Source organism: Delphinapterus leucas, chromosome 2, assembly GCF_059928025.1.
Source record: "Delphinapterus leucas isolate spDelLeu-1000000601 "Yukka" chromosome 2, BTC_Dleu_Yukka2, whole genome shotgun sequence".
NCBI lineage: Eukaryota > Metazoa > Chordata > Mammalia > Artiodactyla > Monodontidae > Delphinapterus > Delphinapterus leucas.
Genome location: NC_143130.1, coordinates 96060359 through 96084405, shown reverse-complemented (window position 1 = coordinate 96084405; position 24047 = coordinate 96060359). Strand labels below are relative to the sequence as shown.

The 24047-nt window shown below is 38.5% G+C and overlaps 1 protein-coding gene across 9 annotated transcripts in view; it reads left to right on the top strand.

Annotated features, from left to right (window-relative positions):
* GANC (glucosidase alpha, neutral C) overlaps nucleotides 1–24047 on the top strand; it is an 82724-nt gene that overhangs the window by 17755 nt on the left and 40922 nt on the right. For 8 of the 9 annotated variants that reach the window (XR_002646562.3, XR_002646563.3, XR_002646565.3 and 5 more), the window contains exons 5-11: nucleotides 4523–4705; nucleotides 11195–11243; nucleotides 14159–14225; nucleotides 15654–15750; nucleotides 16814–16994; nucleotides 17223–17376; nucleotides 23811–24046. Coding sequence is in view for 5 of the 9 variants with exons in the window: in XM_022587365.3 (XP_022443073.1) it covers nucleotides 4523–4705; nucleotides 11195–11243; nucleotides 14159–14225; nucleotides 15654–15750; nucleotides 16814–16994; nucleotides 17223–17376; nucleotides 23811–24046 (967 nt within the window). In the remaining 4 variants the exon portion in view is untranslated. The remainder of the gene's footprint in view (nucleotides 1–4522; nucleotides 4706–11194; nucleotides 11244–14158; nucleotides 14226–15653; nucleotides 15751–16813; nucleotides 16995–17222; nucleotides 17377–23810; nucleotide 24047) is intronic. The other variant, XM_022587362.3, reaches the window with a different exon arrangement.

Genomic DNA, 24047 nt, shown 5'->3' with positions numbered 1-24047 from the left:
CCCGTGTAGAAGATATGATTCATAGACTTAGGGAGATAAAGATGTTGAAGTGGATATGTCATATGCATCTAGCCCCTAATTCTGTTCTCCAAAGGATCCAAAAGATACTCCCTTCATTGAGAAATACATTAGTGAGGGAACACTTAGAAAGCATTATAGTGAGTGAATGTCTTTTCTGAGCTAGAGATAATGGTGGGAATGGTACCGTTAAAATGGGCTCCCTGATTTCAGTGGAAATGTTGAGACTCTAGGTAGCAGAGTCAAAGTAGCAGCATTTAGTTGTAAGAGACAAGGTAGACGTGTTTCCATAACAGGGCCTGTGTGGTACTCAAAATGGCTCAAGCCTCAGGACAGTGCACAATACGTCAAGGGGTCCATTAGGCTGAAATAGATGGACTAGAATCCTACTTGACAGAAAAATCAAAAGAACTCTCTTTAGGTTTGATGAACAGTGAGACACAACCTCTCAAACTACAAAGTTAGTTTCCAGAACCCAAAGCATCTTGCTTGAGGGGCAGGCCTAGAATCCATGGAGGAGGTTGTAAAGATATAATAAGATCATAAACTATCCCTCCTAATCCTCCCTAATGAGGCCTGTGACCAGGGTGACTATGCACTAGAAAAATATCTAGACCTAGGGATTTAATTTTTTTATTTTTAGATCTTTATTGGAGGATAATTGCTTTACAATGTTGTGTTAGTTTCTGCTGTACAACAAAGTGAATCAGCTACATGTATACATATATCCCCATATCCCCTCCCTCTTGAGCCTCCCTCCCACCCTCCCTATTCCACCCCTCTAGGTCATCACAAAGCACTGAGCTGATCTCCCTGTGCTATGCAGCAGCTTCCCACTAGCCATCTATTTCACATTTGGTAGTGTATATACGTCAGTGCTGCTCTCTTACTTCGTCCCAGCTTCCCCTTGCCCCTGTGTCCTCAAGTCCATTCTCTACGTCTGCATCTTTATTCCTGCCCTGCCACTAGGTTCATCAGTACTGTTTTTTTAGATTCCATATATGTGCGTTAGCATACGGTATTTGTTTTTCTCTTTCTGACTTACTTCACTCCGTATGACAGACTCTAGGTCCATCCACCTCATTACAAATAATTTAATTTCGTTCCTTTTTATGGCTAATATTCCATTGTATATATGTGCCACATCTTCTTTATCCATTCATCTGTTGATGGACATTTAGGTTGCTTCCATGTCCTGGCTACTGTAAATAGAGCTGCAATGAACATTGTGGTACATGTATCTTTTTGAATTATGGTTTTCTCAGGGTATATGCCCAGTAGTGGGATTGCTGTGTCATATGGTAGTTCTATTTTTAGTTTTTTAAGGAACCTCCATACTGTTCTCCATAGTGGTTGTATCAATTTACATTCCCACCAACAGTGCAAGAGGGTTCCCTTTTCTCCACAGCCTCTCCAGCAGTTATTGTTTCTAGATTTTTTGACGAAGGCCATTCTGACCAGTGTGAGGTGATACCTCATTGTAGTTTTGGTTTGCATTTCTCTAATGACTAGTGATGTTCAGCATCTTTTCATGTGTTTGTTGGCAATCTGATGTCTACTTTGGAGAAATGTCTATTTGGGTGTTCCACCCATTTTTGGATTGTTTGTTTTTTTGATATTGAGCTGCATGAGCTGCTTGTAAATTTTTGAGAATAATCCTTTGTCAGTTGCTTTGTTTGAAAATATTTTCTCCCATTCTGTGGATTGTCTTTTCATCTTGTTTACAGTTTCCTTTGCTGTGCAAAAGCTTTTAAGTTTCATTAGGTCCCATTTGTTTATTTTTTATTTTATTTCCATTCCTCTAGGAGGTGGATCAAAAAGGATCTTGCTGTGATTTATGTCATAGAGTGTTTTGCCTATGTTTTCCTCGAGGAGTTTTGTAGTGTCTGGCCTTACATTTAGCTCTTTAATCCATTTTGAGTTTATTTTTGTGTATGGTGTTAGGGAGTGTTGTAATTCATTCTTTTACATGTAGCTGTCCAGCTTTCCCAGCACCACTTATTGAAGAGGCTGTCTTTTCTCCACTGTATATTCTTGCCTCCTTTGTCAAAGATAAGGTGACCATATGTGCATGGGTTTATCTCTGGGCTTTCTATTCTGTTCCATCGATCTATATTTCTGTTTTTGTGCCAGTACCATACTGTCTTGATTACTGTAGCTTTGTAGTAGAGTCTGAAGTCAGGGAGCCTGATTCCTCCAGCTCTGTTTTTCTTTCTCAAGATTGCTTTGGCTATTCAGGGTCTTTTGTGTTTCCATACAAATTATAAAATTTTTTGTTCTAGTTCTGTGAAAATGCCATTGGTAATTTGATAGGGATTGCATTGAATCTGTAGATTGCTTTGGGTAGTATAGTCATTTTCACAATGTTGATTCTTCTAATCCAAGAACATGGTATATCTTCCCATCTGTTTGTATCATCTTTGATTTATTTCATCAGTATCTTATAGTTTTCTGCATACAGGTCTTTTATCTCCTTAGGTAGGTTTATTCCTAGGTATTTTTTTTTCTTTTTGTTGCAGTTGTAAATGGGACTGTTTCCTAATTTCTCTTTCTGATTTTTTGTTGTTAATGTATAGGAATGCAAGAGATTTCTGTGCATTAATTTGTATCCTGCTACTTTACCAAATTCATTGATTAACTCTAGTAGTTTTCTGGTGGCATCTTTAGGATTTTCTATGTGTAGTATCATGTCATCTGCAAACAGTGACAGTTTTACTTCTTCTTTTCCAATTTGGATTCCTTTTATTTCTTTTTCTTCTCTGATTGCCATGGCTAAAACTTCCAAAATTATGTTGAATAGTAGTGGTGAGAGTGGACACCCTTGTCCTGTTCCTGATCTTAGAGGAAATGCTTTCAGTTTTTCACCATTGAGAATGATGTTGGCTGTGGGTTTGTCATATATGCCCACTTTCTGGAGAGTTTTTATCATAAATGGTGTTGAATTTTGTCAAAAGCTTTTTCTGCATCTATCAAGATTATCATAGGGCTTCCCTGGTGGCGCAGTGGTTGAGAGTCCGCCTGCCGATGCAGGGGACACGGGTTCGTGCCCCAGTCCGGGAAGATCCCACATGCCGTGGAGCAGCTGGGCCCGTGAGCCATGGCTGCTGGGCCTGCGCATCCAGAGCCTGTGCTCCACAATGGGAGAGGCCACAACAGTGAGAGGCCCGCGTACCGCCAAAAAAAAAAAAGAAAAAGAAAAAAAAAAAAGATTATCATATAGTTTTTATCCTTCAATTTGTTGATATGGTGTATCACATTGATTGATTTGCATATATTGAAGAAACCTTGCATTCCTGGGATAAACCCCAGTTGATCATGGCATATGATCCTCTTAATGTGCTGTTGGATTCTGTTTGCTAGTATTTTGTGGAGGATTTTTGCATCTATGTTCATCAGTGGTTTTGGCCTGTAATTTTCTTTTTTTGTGATATCTTTGTTTGGTTTTGGTATCAGGATGATGGTGGCCTCGTAGAATGAGTTTGGGAGTATTCCTCCCTCTGCTATATTTTGGAAGAGTATGAGAAGGATAGGTGTTAGCTCTTCAGTAAATGTTTGATAGAATTCACCTGTGAAGCCATCTGGCCTTGGGCTTTTGTTTGTTGGAAGATTTTTAATCACAGTTTCAATTTCAGTGCTTTTGATTCGTCTGTTCATATTTTCTGTTTCTTCCTGGTTCAGTCTTGGGAGGTTGTACTTTTCTAAGAATTTGTCCATTTCTTCCAGGTTGTCTATTTTATTGGCATAGAGTTGCTTGTAGTAATCTCTCATGATCCTTTGTACTTCTGCAGTGTCAGTTGTTACTTCTCCTTTTTCATTTCTAATCCTGTTGATTTGAGTCTCCCTTTTTTTCCTGATGATAGACCTAGGGATTTTAAGTGCTGTCTCTGAGCTTATATAACTCCTGGGGATCCAAAGCATCCTAAAAGTCTATGTGTCTGATTGGACTTTTGGAAGTCAGGTGATAAATAAACAAAAGTTTCATCTTTCCATCTCACTTTGGACTGAGTGAATCAATAACCCAATCTGTGTTATTTACTCAGTTTCTAAGTGTAGGGTTGGAACGAGAAAGAAAAGCAAAATGTTTAAATTCTATGCACCAACTTGTTACTAACCTGTCCAGACCAAAGTAATAACGATGATGAGAGCTAACATTTACTGAGCGCTTATTATGTGCCAGGCTCTGTGCCAAGTGCTTTACATGTGTTATCTCATTTAATCCTCTCAAAAAGCTCTATTTGTTCTTGCTTTTATCATTTCCCCTTTACAGATGAGGAAACCAAGAACTAGAAAGATTAACTTGTCCACAGTTATACACCTAGTGCGTGGGAGAGCTATGTTTAGTCCAGGCTTTCTGACACCAAAGCCCATGCTCTCAATTACAGCTCTCTACTGCTTTATCTGTGCTATGTCACATGAATATTGATTTACTAATTTGAATTGAGAATTGCATTGAGCCATGTAAACCTATAGCAATTTATTTTTCTCTTCCTGCCGTGTTTTCCAGGCTGATTTCGTGCTCAGGGGATACAGGCAGTCTCGTATTGGCAAATGGAAAAGGAGATCTGAAGTGTCACATCACAGCAAACCCATTCAAGATAGACTTGGTATCTGAAGAGGAGGTTGTGATGAGCATAAACTCCCTGGGCCAACTGTACTTTGAGCAGCTGCAGATTCCTCCCAAGCAAAGGTATTTTTGTACATTACTTACACATAAAGAACTTAAGAAAACCTGATTGTGAATACCAGTTGCCTAAATAGATAACCCATCACCATAGAAAACTGGTTTGCCTTATTTCCTGGGATATTGTTCTGAGAAATTTCATCTTTTCACCTGTGCAGGTGAATGCAGGCTTGATGACAAAAATTATTCTCAGACATTTGTGAAGATGACACTCTTAACACATCCTATATGTTTGACCGAGGACATTCTCTACCCTACACATCCTTCTGAAAAAGCATCCTGTTAACTTTTTTTTTTTTAATAAATGTATTTATTTATTTTTGGCTGTATTGTGTCTTCGTTGCTGTGCGCAGGCTTTCTCTAGTTGCGGCGAGCAGGGGCTACTCTTCATTGCGGTGCACAGGCCTCTCACTGCAGTGGCTTCTCTTGTCGCAGAGCACAGGCTCTAGGCGAACTGGCTTCAGTAGTTGCAGCACGTGGGCTCAGCAGTTGTGGCTCGCAGGCTCTAGAGCGCAGGCTCAGCAGCTGTGGCGCACAGGCCTAGTTGCTCCGCGGCATGTGGGATCTTCCTGGACCAGGGCTTGAACCCATGTCCCCTACATTGGCAGGCAGATTCTTAACCACTGTGCCACCAGGGAAGCCCGCACCCTGTTAACTTGATAGATGCTAATGTGAACTAACATGTCTTCAGAATTTCATTTTACCTCTTTAGAATAACATGAGTTACCTTAGACTTGAATAGTTGTCCAGGAATTTTCTGGAACCAACCATTTGATCAAAGCTGTTTGTGTGTGGGTCGCATGAATTGGAAGATAGTAGTAGAAGGAGATTCTTCTTCCGTTTTTACCAATATTGTCTTTAAATCCTCCAGTCTTTCTATTTTTACCCAAATAATGAACATCTTATATGAGCCGCAGAAAGCATTCAACATAGTGATTTTTTTCTGAGTTTCAACTATTTCTATTTTAAAATTTTAATATTAAAAAACCTTATTTTGGGACTTTCCTGGTGGTGTAGTGGTTAAGAATCCACCTGCCAATGCATGGGATGCGGGTTCGAGCCCTGGTTCAGGAAGATTCCACATGCTGTGGAGCAACTAAGCCCATGTGCCACAACTGCTGAGCCTGCGCTCTAGAGCCCTCAAGCCACAACTACTGAGCCTGCACACTACAACTACTGAAGCCCACACACCTAGAGCCCATGCTCTGCAACAAGAGAAGCCACCGCAATGAGAAGCCCACACACCGCAACAAAAAGTAGCCCCTGCTCACCGCAACTAGAGAAAGCCCGCGCAGCAACGAATACCTGACGCAGCCAAAAATAAATAAATTTATAAAATATAAACGACTTATTTTATCACAGAAATGTGTTCATTGAAGGAAAAATAGAAAATATTGAAAAGAAGAAAAATTAAAATACCCACAATCCTGCCACCTACTCTGTTAGTGCCTTATGAATATAATTCAGTACTTTTTTTGACTGAAAATACTAATAGCATAACAAATCCCTGTATTTGTTATTTATATTTAATTCATTATTTATTTATATTTAAAGCATTAATATTTAAAACATTTTTTCCTTTTACTAAACTCCCATTATTTTTGTTTTATTTTGTTTTAGAGATGATATCTAAGTTGGGCTTTTAAATTTTTATTTATTTATTTTTAATAAGCACATTGTACAAAGGTGTATATACACAGGGAGATCAGCTTTGTGACGACCTAGAGGGATGGGATAGGGAGGGTGGGAGGGAGGTTCAAGAGTGAGGGGATATGGGGATATATGTATACATATAGCTGATTCACTTTGTTGTACAGCAGAAACTAACACAACAGTGTAAAGCATTTATACTCCAATAAAGATGTGAAAAAAAAAAGGTGTATATAGTGAAAAGTCTCCCTCACCATTTGTGCCTGAGCTACCTCATTCCATCCTTGAAAGTAATCAGTGTTTCCAGTTTTCTATGTATCCTTCCAGAGATAATTTATGCCTATACAATAAGATTAATGTATTCTTTGTTTTTTCCTTTCCTGACACAAATGATATCATCTTTACACATTATTCTGTACCTTGCTTTCTTTCCCTTTACCAATGTGGTAGTTTCTAATTTCTTTAAAACAGCTACATAGTTTCTATTATATGGTTACACTGTGATTCATTTAGTTAATCCCTGCTAGTAGACTTTAAAGTTGTTTCTGATGTTGTTTTACAACTACTTACTTCATGAATAACCTTGTATATGTGTCATTTTGCATACGTGCAAGTATATCCATAGACCAGAGTCACAGAAGTATAATTTCTGATCAAATGGTTTGTACATCTGTACTTTTGATAGATGTTTCCAAATTGCCTCCCATAGAGGTTGTGTACTAGTTTATGTTTCCATTATTTGTATTTATCTTTGTGTTAGGAAAATTAGATTATCCACTTGGAAAAAAAATGTAAGGTCCTAACCTCAGAACATTAGCAAAAATGAATTCCAGATAAATAAAAATAAAGCACACAAGAAAATAAAAATAGGAAAAAATGTAGAATTTTAAAAATCTTATTAGTGTAAGAAAAACTGAAGAGCCATAGGAAAAAATGGTGATTGATTCGATTACTTAGAAATTTTAAACTTTAAACTTTATTATAACCGCAAAAACAAAATACAAACAAACAAAAACACTTGAACAAAATGAAAAGGCAAGGACTTGTAATTTCCAGTCTGGCATGTGAGGAGCTCAGAAGTTGCCACAAACAAGAATGAAACGTCAATCAAAAAAAAAAAAAGAAAATTACTCAAAATACAATATAGACCTAAATGTAAAACCTAAAACTCTAAAACTTCTAGACAACAGCGAAGAAAATCTTGAAACCTTGGATCAGGCAAAGATGTCTTAGATATTACACCAAAAGCATGATCCACAAAAGAAAAAAATGGGTTAAATGGACATAACCAAAAGTAAAACCGCCTGCCCATTCAAAGACTATATGAAGAAGTAGGTTATTATTCTTCCTTTAATTTGCATTGACTATTAATTATTTTATTTTGTTTTATTTTATTTTATTTTACTGTAGTAAGAGCACTTAACATGAGATCTACCCTCTTCACAAAATTTTAAGTGTTCCATACAGTATTGTTAACTGTAGGCACAGTGCTGTACAGTAGGTCTCTAGAACTTATTCATCTTGCTTAACTGAAACTTTATGCCCATTGATTAGTAACTCCCCATTTCCCCCTCCCCTTAGCCCCTGGCAGCCACCATTCCTCTTTGAGTCTATGAATTTGACTATTTTAGATACCTAATATAGGTGGGATCATGTAGTATTTATCTTTCTGTGACTGGCTTATTTCACTTAGAAGAATGTCCTCAAGGTTCATCCAGGCCTTAGACTTTGTTCATTTGAGTATGAGTTGCTTCAAACTGGAGGAAATGATCTGGAAATGCATTAAAATTTAAAATATGTATACATTTGAACTAGCAGTACCAGTTTTGGGACTTTGTCCTGTTGTAATCAAACACACATGTATCTAAGATAAATGTATGAAGGCGTTTATTGTGGCATTGTCATAGTAAAAACTAGAAAAAACCTGAATAATTAACCATAATCAATTATAATAAAATATTATTCAACAATAAAAAAGGGATATTAATCCCTCTGTATAATGATTCAAATAAAGCTTTAGTATATTAAAAAAAGACTATATGAAGAGAATGAAAAGATAATTCATAGACTAAGAGAAAATATTTGCAAAGTATATCTCTAATAAAGAAGTTGTATGTATTGATACAATATAGAAAGAACTCTCAAAATTTAAGAAAATAATCTAATAAACAAAAGATTTGAACAGATATTTCACCAAAGAAAATATACAAGTGATAAATAAGCACTTGAAAAATATGTTCAATGCCATTAGTCATTAGGGTATTGCAAATTAAAACAACAGTGAGGTACTACCACACACCTATTAGAATGGCTAAAGTTTAACAGGCCAACCATATTGTTAATGTAAATTGACCAAATAAAATTATATCCTTCTTAGCAGGAGCTGATAAACTGACACTGGGCTTGGAAATGTAAAAAAAATTTTCTATAGACGGGCTGAACTGAAACCAGGGAAGAGTGAGTTCACTAGATGGGGGTAACATGGCTATTTGGAGTGAAAGGTCAGTCCACAGCATCGTAATAACACTAATGTGTATATTCACAACAAAGTAATGTCACTACATTTAATAGACAGCACCAAAAAGTAGACATAGTGGGGACAAAAGTTCCCTGATATAAATGGCTGCCTAGACTTATTGTCCTTGTGGATCCTTGGGAGGCATTCTTTGAGACCAAATTGAGACTGGTCCCTGGGCAGAACGTTGCTCTCTGCCTGTTGAACATTCATGCTGCAAGAGGTAATGAGCCTTATTCTAAGTACAGATGTACCTTGTACTTGTGTAATGTCCTAAAGGAGAATCATAGTTTACATGCAATCTTGCAATCTTCTGCTATGCAAAGTGTTTATTTTGCCTTTTTCAATATATTTGCTTGACTTAGGCACTTTGAACAAGGAAAAGAAAAATAAAACACTTCTGAACTCTGATCTTTCACTGCTTTTGTACATTCTGATTGTGAAGTTGAGGGTAAGGATGTTCAGAAACCCATGGGGAATTTATATGCCTTCAGAATATTGTGCATGCTCTAATATGATGAGCTTTTAAAACACTTCGTTAAAACATGAATCAATATGTGTAATTGTATAGATACTCAGCTAATTTTGAATGCTGCTGATGGCATAACTATATATATAAATTTTTATATCCAAAAATATATTCTTGTGTGCTGCTTTTCCTACCTAGCGATGTTATTTCATATAATGAAGATTGTTTTCTTTTTTACTAACTCATTTCAAAGAGAAAGAATTTTACTTATAAGCAAGCTGTTTTTCCCCCAAACATTCCAAAACAATTCTTTTTCTTCTTTGTTTTTTTCATCCAATAAATGATAGCATTATGATCTTTAAAAAAGAAAATAGCAGAGCAGTTTTTCAGTTATCTGAAACGCTGTCTCCTGGGCTGCAGTCCTCATTTTGCCCCCAATAAAACTTAACTCCCGACTCTCAAAAAAAAAAAAAGAAAATAGGAGTAGTTATATTAATTTCAGAAAGAGCTAACTTCAAAACAGGGAAAGTATGTGCCTGATAACGAAGCATCAAAATACTTGAGGCAAGAATGATAGTACTGCAAGTAGAAATAGATGAATCCACTATTATAATTAGAGACCTTAACACCCTTCTATCAGGAATGGACAGATTCAGCAGGGAGAAGACCAATAAGGACATATTCTAATTCAAAAGCACCATCAATCAGCTGGCTATAATTGACATCTATAGTCTCCTTCATCCAACAACAGTAGAATACACATTCTTCTCAAGCTCACATGGAACATTCACCAAGACCATATTTTGCGTCATAAAACACACCTTAACAAATTTAAACAAATGGATATCATACAATGCCAGCTCTCAGACCACAATGCAATTAAACTAGAAATCAACAACAGAAAGCTGGAAAATTCCAAAATACTTGAAGATTAAACAACATGCTTCTTAATAACACAAAGAAGAAATCTAAAAAGAAAGAAAGGAAAAGATTTCAAACTAAATGAAAATTAAAATACAACATCAAAATTTGTGGGATGCAGCAAAAGCAGTGCTTAGAGGGAAATTTGTAGCATTGAATGCAACTATTAGGGGGGCAGATGCATTTGAAGAGAGGCACATAGGAACTCCAAAAGAACAAGTCATTTCTGTTGCTTATGCTCACTGGTAGGTTCATAATTGTTCACTTTAGTAGTATTCTTTAAACTCTGTGCATACATTATATACTCTTCTATATGCATGCTGCATTTTACACTAAAGAAAAAATTAATGTATAATGAGTATGAATAGACAATTCACAGAACTAGAAATACCGCTTAATGTATAAAAAGGTAGTCTGCATCATTAATGGTACAAGTTCAAATTGAAATGCACTATCTTTTCTAAAACTTTAGATTGGCAAAGAGTTAAAAAAAAAATCCATGAAGTCTAGTATTGTTAAGAATGGAAGAAATAGCACACAAATACAACTATAGGTGTTAGAATAAGTTGTCATCATTGTGCAAGACAGTGCATCATGTTGCTCCATTCTAAGGTAATACTGCGCAAGAGGAACTGTGTTCTACCTTGCTTATGTTTTGTTTAAATACTATGAACATGTATTACATTTATAATAAAAAAACTGATTAATGTATTTCTAAAAGAGTTAAGAAAATTCAAATCTCTCTACATTTTATAAGAAATCAAGCTGTTGGATTAATGTTCATCATAAATGTTTAATTTCATAAATTTATTTTTATAATGATGTTATTTTTAATAAGTTAAAGTTTATAATTTATGGGGTCTCAATATTTGGAAATGGAAATCTTTATCATTGAACAAATTGTCAGTCTTGCCATGAGTGAAACAACTTTATATTACAGCAGAGCTACCAAGGAAAATGAGGAGGATACATCAGATGACACCACTCAGGTAATCTACATAGAGTAATTTATCTTTTTAAAATGTTTTTCACTATCATCATCATTATGTGGAGTATAATAGGTCTGTTCTTCCCTTATACAGGTGGGTAGTTGGCAAGTGCTTTACTACATATAAATGGGACCTCCTGTAGGCCAGGCACTGTTCAAGGAATTGGTGCTGTATCATCAAACTAATCAGAGTCCCTCATTATCATGGAGCTTATATTCTTCTAAGTCACATTAACTTTTTTGGACTTTAAGAGCAAAGGAGAACTATGGAAAGGTCTTAAGCAGCAGAGATACATGGTCTGACTTCTGTTTCAGAAAGATTATTTTGGCTAAATTCTGGAGAATGGACATTCCAGAAATCTTCTCTTCATCCAAAGCCCCACACATCTTTAAAGGAACCCTGACAGTAGCTATGGCCACCAAGAATGGTGAAAAATATTTCCAGTGCAATAAGACAAATGCTTCTCCCTCTTGAGAACCGGCCCATACTGATGAATATGAGAGAGAATAATTTTTCCATTTTCAAATAGGGAAGATAAAAACTAACACATTTGTGCCTTACACAGCTTTGTGACAATATGTTATACTAGCTTTTGGAAGACCTGTAATCAGATAGCTTAGATAGTGGTTTTGAGTCAAACACCCCCTTGCAGGACTCTGATGAAAACTGTGAACCATCTCTGTAGAAAAAAAAATTTTTTTCCTACTGTTTCAGGGAGTTCACAAACTTTAAAGCCTATCTAGACCTCAGGATAATAATCCCACATTAAGAATTCAGGTGTCGGGCTTCCCTGGTGGCGCAGTGGTTGAGAGTCCGCCTGCCGATGCAGGGGACACGGGTTTGTGCCCTGGTCCGGGAAGATCCCACATGCTGCGGAGCGGCTGGGCCCATGACCCATGGCCGCTGAGCTTGCGCGTCCGGAGTCTGTGCTCCGCAACGGGAGAGGCCACAACAGTGAGAGGCCCGTGTACCGCAAAAAAAAAAAAAAAAAAGAATTCAGGTGTCATTTTAAAAAAAACAGACTCACTTTACAGAAGCTTTAATTATGAAGAAACAGCCTAGAAATAGGGAAAGGGCTCACTTTATTATTATTATTATTTATTTATCTATCTATTTGTTTATTTATTTTGGCTGTGCTGGGTCTTAGTTGTGGCACTCAGGATCTTCGTTGCAGCATGCGGGATCTTTTAGTTGCAGCATGAGAGATCTTTTAGTTGTGGCGTGCGGACTTTTAATTGTGGCATGCATGCGGGATCTAGTTCCCTGATGAGGGTTCGAACCCAGGCCCTCTGCATTGGGAGTGCGGAGTCTTACCCACTGGACCACCAGGGAAGTCCCTCACTTTTTAAAAAGAAATGTGCTTTTCACATACACACACAATTCTTTTAAAACTTTTTTCATTTTACCAGAGAAAAGGTGACTTTTGTAAAGCCTGAAAGTTCATGGCTCTAGGTCAAAAGATAGTGAACCTGAGCAGTGGCCATCCCAGTTGACTTCTCCATCCAGCACAGGAACACAGCCAGTAGTTTGGCTAATTGAAGCAGGGGGGAAGGTGCCCATCTCAGCCAAAATCTTCGCTTAGGGTCTCTCAGAAGAGACCCAAGTTATTTGATTCTAAATGTTTGCCTTACATATGTAAAAGACTGCATTTTGCAAAGTGCTTTCACATCATTTTGGCTCTTTTAAAGATATTCACGTCAAACAGTGTGGCAGTTCCTAAACAATTAAACATAGAATTACAATATGAGGGGCTCACCTGGTGGTGCAGTGGTTAAGAATCCGCCTGCCAATGCAGGGGACACGGGTTCGAGCCCTGGTCCAGGAAGATCCCACATGCCGCAGAGCAACTAAGCCCGTGCGCCACAACTACTGAGCCTGCACTCTAGAGCTCGCGTGCCATGACTACTGAGCCTGCGAGCCACAACTACTGAGCTCGCCTGGTGCAACTGCTGAAGCCTGCGTGTGCCTATAGCCCGTGCTCCGCAACAAGAGAAGTCACTGCAATGAGAAGCCCGCGCACCGCAACGAAGCGTAGCCCCTGCTTGCCACAACCAGAGAAAACCCATGCCCAGCAACAAAGACCCAACGCAGCCAAAAATAAAAATAATTAATTAATTAATTAAAAATTAAAGAAAAAAAAGAATTACAATATGATCCAGTAATTCCATTTATGGATATATATCCAAAACTGAAAGTGGGACTCAAACCAATATTTGCAGCCTATGTTCATAGCAGAATGATATTCACAGTAGCCAAAAGGTAGAAGCAATCCGGTAATCCAAGAGTCATTGACAGATGAATGCACACACAAAATGGAGTATATACATGCAATGGAATATTATTCAGCCTTAAAAAGGAAGGAAATTCTGATACATGCTACAAAATGGATGAATCTTGAAGACATTATACTAAGTGAAGTAAGCCAGTCTCAAAAGGACAAATACTTTATGATTCTACTTAGATATCTAGAGTAGTCAAATTCATAAAGACAGGAAATAGAAAAGTAGTTGTCAAGAGCTGGGGGGAGGGGAGAATGGGGAATTATTGTTTAATGGGTGCAGAGGTTCAGTTTGGAAGGATGTAAAACTTCTGGAAATGGATGGTGATGATGGTTGTACAACATGTGAATGTACTTAATGCCACTTAAAAATGGTTAAAATGGTAAATTTTAAGTTATGTACATTTTACCACAATAAAAAATATATTCATGTCTGCTATAGATCATAAGGATGATTAATGGCATTTATATAGAACATAGATCTAATTTGATTAATATACTGATATCACAAATTGGCCTTTTAAAAGATGAAATCACTTCCTCAGTCTAATATTTTAATCAAATAAATGTGCTATTGTGGTAACAACATTTGTTGCAATATATAACCTCAGTTTGCTCCCTTTTTTTGTGCCAACAGGAAAATCAAGAGGAACTGGGCCTGTGGGAGGAGAAATTCAGAAATTTTGTGGACGTCAAAGATAATGGTACAATTAAAACTGGTGTAGTGTTAAAACAGACCTTTCCAAAATGGCCAAAAGTCTCTATCTAAAAGTCCCTTGAGCTTTGGCACCTAAACACATGACTTCTGTAAGGTGAACAGAAATCTCATGTTTGGGTCCCCTATTCTTCAGTAATGCACTGCAATAGAGAAATAGCGAGTGTATGACTTGTGGGGAGTGTAGAAGTATAGGCCTCATGGAGCTTCTGGTCTCATGGAGGTCTGCATACTGCTTGTACTATGCAGTGAATCAGACAGCTGCAAATTCTACATTCTACTTTTATGAGAGTCAAGTGATAAGAAACCAAGTTCTAGAGCTCATTGGCTCCAACATTTCAATGCAGTGGTTCTCAGCCTTTTCCAGGCCTCCCCATCATTCATGTGAGCGTCATGTGACCATCTATGACATTTCTCACTAGGCTTAGTGATGGGGGGGGAGGGTGTAGGTGGCTGGGAAGGAATTTGTCCCTTTAGGAGACACGGTTCAAATACTTGGGGCTTATTTAGTTGGAAAAAATACTCACTTTTCTCCTTATTTCTCCCTACCCTGGGGAATAACAGACCTTCCCTAACTCCTTGAGAATCTCTGTTCTAGCATCTATTTCTATAGCCTCATATAATGATCAGGACTGACATGTGCCCAAAAATTATAAGTAGAGGGGCCCTAAAGCTCCCCTTTCTGTAACATTATAATCCTTTTTACCTTACCTAAAGCACCCCCTTTCCATAAACTCCTCCAAATAAGGATCATTTGATGGCAAATACTTTTACCTGAGAGGGAATTTAAGTCAATGTTATCTCTCCTAGTTACTTTCGTTTTCCCCATATCTCTAAAATAATTGTTAGATAAAGGACTTGTCTTTGGCTAAAGGAAATTTATATATCTACAATCACAGGGAAGGGGGTATTTTGAGGAGCCAGGAAAGGTCCTCCTGGTGCCCTTGACCTTATAGTTTCTGTGTGCAGTAAGAATGAACAGTCAGGCAGAAGACACCCAGTCTTTCATCTAGTAAGTATTAAAAGTGCTCGCTATCATCTGCTTCCTAAAGCAAACAAGTATGCAATACATTTCTGGAAAATTTAGATTAGGGAAAAAATCTAAAACTTTGTAATCCTATTTTACAGATAGAAAGGAGATTTACTATAAATGAGGACACAGAGAACTTTAGCACACAGCTAAGGAAACATAACGAATAAGTGCCCAGAACTTTGCCATGTGCATTTTTGTATCCCCACAACACCTAAATATAACATCGTACAGAGAGTCAGCATACATGACTTACTGATTGATCAGGGCAAGCTCAGGTCTCTTGATCCCTAGTCTAGTCATCTTGCTGCTCTTATAGTTGCTGAATCTCCTTAATCGATTGTCCCACTGAAAAGCAAAACTCAGTCACTATCCTGGTCCCTGCAGGTCCTGCCTCCATTGGTTTGGATTTCTCCTTGCATGGGTTTGAGCATGTCTATGGGATCCCGCAACATGCAGAATCACACCAACTTAAAAATACCAGGTAAAGTGAAAACAAGAATTCTTACAGGAGGCTCTGGTTTCTGGACTGGAAAAGTCTGAAAGGAAAATATGTGAGATGTCTGAGCCAGTGCTAATATGTATCTGGCCTTTCCCCTCTTGATATTGCTTGTAGATCTTTAAGAATTTCCCTTTAATGATCGCCCAGAGCAGTGGTTTTCAATTTTTATATTTTGGCAAAAAGAAGACAATTATAAAAACTGTATTGCTGAACCTAAAAATATAGAGGAAGTAAAAATATGGAGCTGCTGTTGTTGAAGTAGCGGTGAGAGCTTCATAATATCACCTCCCTGGGTTTTGCTTTCACCTCCCAAGGCCTTTCTGTGGAACCCTGGGAAATACACTGTGAAGATCACTGACCTAGAAAAAGGCTTTTACCAAAAAAGGACAGTGAGCCAGAGAATGGAAGAGTGTGGCATCTCATATCACCTTTGATTCCCTCGGGGAGATTATTTCAAACTAACACTATTGACAAACAAATGCCAGGGGTATCACTCTAAGAGGAAGCGGAACCAAAGAGAAACAGAGTCTGGTCAAAGTTGCCAGGTTCAGATGCTGTTTAGATAATAGGGAGACATAGTGACAAGTGAATCAGAAACTGTGTTGCTCTCACACCAACCTGAGCTCCCTGTTCCCCACCTCAATTCAGTTCCTAATCTTTCCCTACTCAGCACTGTGGAAACATGTTAGGATACTATCATTTTGCTTTCACGACAGAGAAATACAAAATTTGTCAATTTATTGTGTGCTTGCTATTATGCAGGATTCACAGGAAATGGTCCTCACCTCACAAGAGATATTTAGAAAAGCTATCTAAGATATTAGATCATACAAGCCAATAGTAGCATGAAGGGATGCCAAAGGAATCAAAGGAGGAGGATCATACTCACCCACATTGGGTCAGGAAACCTTTAGGGAAGTGTTAGGAGTTGAGCTTTGAAAGATGTATTGTACCCAAGGGGAGAATGCAGGGGAGAATGGAGCTATAATATTCATTAAGAATATATATGCAGTGGTAATTGGTAATCCTTCCTTGTGTGTTTCAGTGATGGAGATGCTTACCGTCTTTATAACCTAGATGTCTATGGATATAAAATACATGACAAAATGGGCATTTATGGTTCAGTGCCTTATCTCCTGGCCCACAAACTGGGCAGGACTCTAGGCATTTTTTGGCTAAATGCCTCAGAAACACTAGTGGAGATCAATACAGAACCTGCTGTAAAGGTGAGCAATGGATCATGGCTGCATGTCATACTCACAGAAGAAACAAAACCACTGAAGTGTAGTTGTAGCTCTGGGCTTTTAATGGCAGTCCTCTGCCTCCAGAGTCCTCGCAGTATAATCAGTGAAGGTTATTGGTATGTACTAAAGGATCAGACTATTACACACATATGGATGGGTGTTGTGGGTTAGAGGGAAATTTTTCAGACCTTCATTCCATTCCTTTTCCAGTATGCATTGACCCAGATGGGCCCAGTTGCTGCTAAAGAAAAGGGCAGATCTCAAACTGATGTGCACTGGATGTCAGAGAGTGGAATCATTGATGTTTTTTTGCTGACAGGACCTACACCTTCTGACGTCTTCAAGCAGTACTCATACCTTACAGGTACTTGCATGTGGAAGTGCCAGTTTCTTGTTCCATTATATTTCCTCTATCCCATGTAGAATCACTGTAAATTAATATTTGTTGTACACCATATAGTATTTATAAACAACTTACCCAAGCTTTTAAAGAAGCAAGCATTTCTCCTCCCACTCTCATCCCATTCAGCTTGGTTAAACATTCCACTGGGGCTGGAACTCTCCATTCTCTAATCCCTAATACTCACCATCTGCCTTCCTTAGAGCCTTTTAACCCCTGGGCTTTCTCTTCCTTTATCTCAGATGACCAGTATCCCAACCTGAACTTTTCTATGTTCTCTTCTCCATTAAAATACAGTGGCTTTAGCACTATAAAAGCATTTTATCTTTAAAAGATATGAGATTGGGGCTTCCCTGGTGGTGCGGTGGTTGAGAATCTGCCTGCCGATGCAGGGGACACGGGTTCGTGCCCTGGTCCGGGAAGATCCCACATGCCGCCAGGAGAGGCCACAACAGTGAGAGGCCCGCGTACCACACAAAAAAAATAATAATAAAATAAAATAAAAGATATGAGATCATCTCAATTGATTGCAGAAAAAGCATTTGACAAAATCCAACACTATTTCATGATAAAAACATTCAGAAGACTAGGAATGAAAGGAAACTTCATCCACATGATAAAAGGCATTTATGAAAAATTCACAGCTAACATCATACTCAATGGTGAAAGACTGCAAGGTTTTCCCTAAGATCAGAAACAAGATGAGGCTTCCCTCTTTCACCACTGCTATTGAACATTGTAGTTAAAGTTCCAGCCAGAGAAATTAGTCAAGAAAAAGAAATAAAAGGCATCCAAATTGGAAAGGGAGATGTAAAATTATCTCTATTCGTAGATGATGTGATACTATATGATAGAAAATCCCAAAGAATACACACACACACACACACACACACACACACACAATTAACCAAAGTTGCAGGGTACATGGTCAACACACAAAATGAGCTGTGTTTCTATACACCAGCAATGAACAATCTAAAAAAGAAATTGAGAAAACAACTCCACTTACAATAACATCCAAAAGAATAAAATACCCAGGAATAAATTTAACCAAGGAGGTGAAAGACTTATATGCTGAAAACTACAAAAAATTCCTGAATTAAAGAAGGCCTAGATAAATGGGAAGAAATCCCATGTTTGTGTATTGAAAGATTTAATATTGTTAAGCAAGCAATACTATTGGACGCAATCTACAGATTTACTACAATCCCTGCCAAAATTCCAATGGCCTTTTTTTAAGAAATGGAAAAGCTGATCTTTAAAATCATACTGAATTTCAAAGGGCCCTGAATGGGCCAAAAGTCCTGAAAAAAAAATGTTGGAGGACTCATACTTCCCGATTTCAAAACTTACTACAAAGTTAAAGTAATCCAAACAGTGTGGTACTGACATAAGGATAGACATATAAGCCAATGGAATAGAATTGAGAGTCTAGAAATAAACCCATACATCTCTGGCCAACTGATTTTCAATAAATGTTCAAGACCATTCAATGGAGAAAGAATTGTCTCTTAACCACATGGCACTGGGACAACTGGATATCCACGTGCAAAAGAATGAAGTTGGACCCCTATCTCACACCATATACAAAAAATTAACTCAAAATTGATCAATGACATATATATAAGAGCTAAAGTCATAAAACTCTTAGAAGAAAACAGGGATAAATCTTCATGACCTTGGATTGGCAACAGATTCTTAGCTATGACACCAAAATCATGAGCAACAGAAAAAAAAATTAGACAAGTTGGACTTCTTTAAAACTAAAAACTGGGCTTCCCTGGTGGCGCAGTGGTTGAGAGTCTGCCTGCCGATGCAGGGGATGCGGGTTTGTGCCCCGGTCCGGGAAGATCCCACATGCCGCGGAGTGGCTGGGCCCGTGAGCCACGGCCGCTGAGCCTGCGCATCTGGAGCCTGCGCATCTGGAGCCTGTGCTCCGCAACGGGAGAGGCCACAACAGTGAGAGGCCCGCGTACCGCAAAAAAAAAAAAAAAAAAAAAAAACCTAAAAACTTTTGTGCATCAAAGGACATTATCACAAAAGTGAAAAGGCAACCTATAGAATGGGAGAAAGTGTTTGCAAGTCATACATAAGATAAGGGTCTAGTATCCAGAATACATAAAGAACTCTTATAACTCGACAATAAAAAGGAACAATCTAACTCTAAGATGAGAAAAGGGCTTAAATAGACATTTCTCCAAAGAAGATGTACAAATGGATTAACAAGCACGTGAAAAATGCTCAACAGCACTAGGTATTAGGAAAATGTAAATTAAAACCACAATGAGATACTGCTTCCTACCCACTAGGATGACTAAATCAAAAAAAGAGGGGAAATAATAAGTGTTGGTGAGGATGTAGAGAAGTTGGAAACTCATACATTACTGGTGGGAACGTGAAATGGTTCAGCTGGTGTGGAAACAGTTTGGCAGTTCCTCAAAACGCTAAACATAGAACTACCATATGACCCAGCATGATGATTGATTTTGTGTCAACTTGCCTAAGTCATGGTGCCCAGATATTTGGTTAAACATTAGTCTAGATATCACTGTGAAGTTATTTTTTAGATGAGATTAACAGTTAAATCAGTAGACTATGAGTAAAGCAGGTTAGTCTCCGTAACATGAGTGGGCTTCATACAATCAGCTGAAAACCTTAGAGAAAAGGACTGAGGTATGCTCTAAAGAAACAGGAATCTGTCTCCAGACTGTCTTCATACTCAAGCTACAACTTCAACTCTTCCCTGGATCTCCAGGCCTGCCTGCAGAATTCAGAGTTGCCAGTCCCCACAATCACATGAACCAGTTCCTTAAAATCAATCAATCATTTTCTCTCTCTGTATATGTACAAATACATACACACATATACACACATCCTATTGATTCTGTTTCTCTGCAGAACCCTAACTAATATACCCAAAAATTCCACTCCTAGATACATACTCAAAGGAACTGAACAAGGACTTGAACAGATACTTGTATGCCAGTGATCTCTACAGCATTATTCACCATAGCCAAAAGGTAGAAACAAGCCAAGTGCTCATCAAAAATGAATGGATAGGGCTTCCCTGGTGGCGCAGTGGTTGGGGTTCCGCCTGCCGATGCAGGGAATGCGGGTTCGTGCCCCAGTCCAGGAGGATCCCACATGCCGCAAAGCGGCTGGGCCCGTGAGCCATGGCCACTGGGCCTGTGCATCCGGAGCCTGTGCTCCGCAGTGGGAGAGGCCACAACAGTGAGAGGCCCACGTACCGCAAAAAAAAAAAAAAAGAATAGATAAACAGAATGTGGTATATACAGAAAATGGAATACTATTCAGCCATAACAAAGAATGAAGTTCTGATACATGCTACAACATGGATGAACCTTGAAAGCATTATGCAAAATGAAATCAGCTAGACACAAAAGAACAAATATAACATGATTCCACTTGTATGAAGTACCTATAGTAGGTAAATTCATGGAGACAAAAAGTTAAGATTAGCAGTTAGCAGCGGCTGAAGGTTGGGATGAGTAACAGAAAGTTATTGCTTTGTGGTTATAGAATTCCTGTTTGGAGTGATATAAAAATTTTGTAAACAGCTAGTGGTGATGCCGGTACTACACTGTGAATGTAACTAATGCCACTGAATTGTACACTTAAAAATGGTTAAAATGGCAAATTTTATGTTACATATATTTTACCACAATTTTTTTAAATTGGTAATGTAATATGCTCCACTCCCCACAAAAAACCCACATTGAATTGTATGCCTTACATGGGTAAATTGTATGATATATGAGTTACATATCAATAAAACTGTTAAAAATCAAAGCAATGTAGCATCATTTCTGCTGCATTCCATTGTTAAAATTTCCTGAGTCTAGCCCATTTGCAAGGGAAGAATTTGATTCCAATTTTGATGAGAGGAACAACAGAGAATTTGTGGATATGGGAAGACACCCATATAGGAATAAGTACCATCAAAGCCCCCCTACAGCCCCTTTCAACATTGTTATTAGAGAGAATAGTCTGGTTTACAGGAAAGTGCTTCAAAAACAGTGGATCTGCCACCATGGTCAAAGAAATCTGATTTATAAATTTATAGATTATCTGTTAACTCCTAATGAGGATTTAGTTCAATAATATCCTCTTACCTCTTCCTCCCAACATTGTTATATCATAATTTTTGGTTAATCAACATTCAGTGTTTACATTTTTCCAATGCTCAGGGGTGTCAGATGCTTTATCCATTCCACTTTTTCCCCTGGAGACTTACCCCCAGATCTCTATCTGGACTGTTTTTCTCTAGGCTCCCTGCACAGCTGTCACCCTAGGACTTACTGTTTTCTGTTTTCTGTTTTCTGGTGGTAGATCTCTCCCTTCTTGGGGCCCATGTTTTTCTTTTTTGTGGTTTATTAACTTGGTGGGGTTTTTTGGTTTTTTTTTGCGGTACGTGGGCCTCTCAGTGCTGTGGCCTCTCCCGTTGCGGAGCACAGGCTCCGGACGCGCAGGCCCAGAGGCCATGGTTCACGGGCCCAGCCGCTCCGCGGCATTTGGGATCCTCCTGGACCGAGGCACGAACCCATGTCCCCTGCATCAGCAGGTGAACTCTCAACCACTGCGCCACCAGGGAAGCCCTTAACTTGGTTTTTGTTCATTGTTCGAAGCATCTTCTGGTAGTTTCCTACGAAAGTGCATTAGAGGTCTACTTTTTGCATCTTTGCAGATATGAAAACATCTTCTTTTCCTACCTTCTCCCTTGTTTGATAATTTGGTAACTGGATTGAAAATTATTTATCTCAGAATTTGAAGGCATTTCTCTATAATCTATCTTCTTGTTCCAAAATCACTCTGAACTCTGTTCCTTTGTATATGATCTATCTTTTCTCTCTGAAATATCTTCTCTTTATCTCTGATAGTCTGAAATTTCTAATATTCTGAAACTCTGAAATTTTACAACCAAATGCCTTGATATAGACCTTTTAAAATAATTGCATATTAGATGTAGACTCTTTCATTCTTGAGAATTGTATCCTTCGGTGCTGGAAAAGTTATTATTCCTTTGAAAATATCTTCACCTCCTTTTTCTCTTTCTACTCTACAAATTTTATAATCTTCTCTTTTTTGTCCAATCCTGAGCAATTTTCTCAATTTTATCTTCCAGGCCTTTCCATTTATGCTCATATTTCTAATTTCTGCAGACTCTTTCTTATCCTCTGATTGTTCCTTGTTTCTAATATCTTATACTTGTTTTATGCTACCCTAGTCTTATTTTATGGGTGCAACTTTTTTTCATCTCCCAGAGATACTAATGATAACATTTTGATATTTACTTTGATTCCTTGTATTGCCCCTATTTTCTCAGAGATCCTTTTACTCTATTTCTTTATGTGAGTCCCTCTGTCTAATTTTGGAGGCTTTACTCATATGTTGGATGATCCTTGGCTATCCATGCATACTTAAGAATAAGGTTCTGCCCGGAAGCTCTGTGTACCTGGATGAGTTTTACACTCTCGTGTTGAGGTGGAGGGGGGAATTCTCCTGTCCGCTAGTGTTCTGGGAGCAGGGATGAACCCTTCTCATCATCATCCCCCTCATAAGCACTCTGGTGAAAGCTTACTTGGTTTTGCTCAATAGTTACCACACCACCCCTGCCTGCTGCCTTCCAAATTTTGTTGAAATTACTCCTCTCCCATTCTCTTTGTTCTTGTGGCTTTATTCTTTTCTTTCTTTCTTTCTTTTCTTTATTCTGATTTTAGTGGGACTTTAAGAGGGGAAGGAGATAAATGCAAGTGGTTGACCAGATGTCCTCCATGTTATCAGTAAATGTTTTGATGATAATTTCCTGACAGTTCTTCCTGCCTTCAGTTTCTTTGCCTTCAAGTCTGCTCCCAACTAATTTTTCTAAAACATAGATCTGCTGAGGTTACATCTTGCCAAACTTTTGATGACTTCCTATACAAGATTTAGAGTCCTTAGCCTGAACTACAGGGTCCTTTACAAACTGACCCTCTCCAGTGTCATCTTCTGCTGGCCTCCTTCACAGTGTAACCACCCTGGAATATTTATTTTTCCCTAAGCTTATCATGTCCTTCTCTGCCTCCATATCTTTTCTATTTCATGTGCCTCAATGATCTATTCATTCTCCCTGCCTGAGAATACTCTTACTTATTCTTCAAGGTTCTAACCAAGTGTTACCACCTCTGTGAAGCCTTTCAAGACTCCATACTTCACTGCAGCCAAAATTTATCAGCCCCTCTGCAGTCCCACAGCACTTGAGGGTAGGGACTCTGCTTTCTTCTTGATATTCTAAGTACCAGGCTCAGTGCTTAGACCTTGTAGACATTCAGGAAACATTTATCAACTGTATAATTACCATTGTGGTGGTAATTGGCTCAGTTGTCATCTCCCCCTTTTAGGCACACAAGCCATGCCCCCTCTCTTCTCCTTGGGGTACCATCAGTGCCGCTGGAACTACAAAGATGAACATGATGTAAAGGCAGTGGATGCAGGATTTGATGAACATGACATTCCTTACGATGTCATGTGGCTGGACATAGAGCACACCGAAGGCAAGAGGTACTTCACCTGGGACAAGAAAAGGTTCCCAAACCCCAAAAGGATGCAAGAGCTGCTCAGGAGCAAAAAACGTAAGG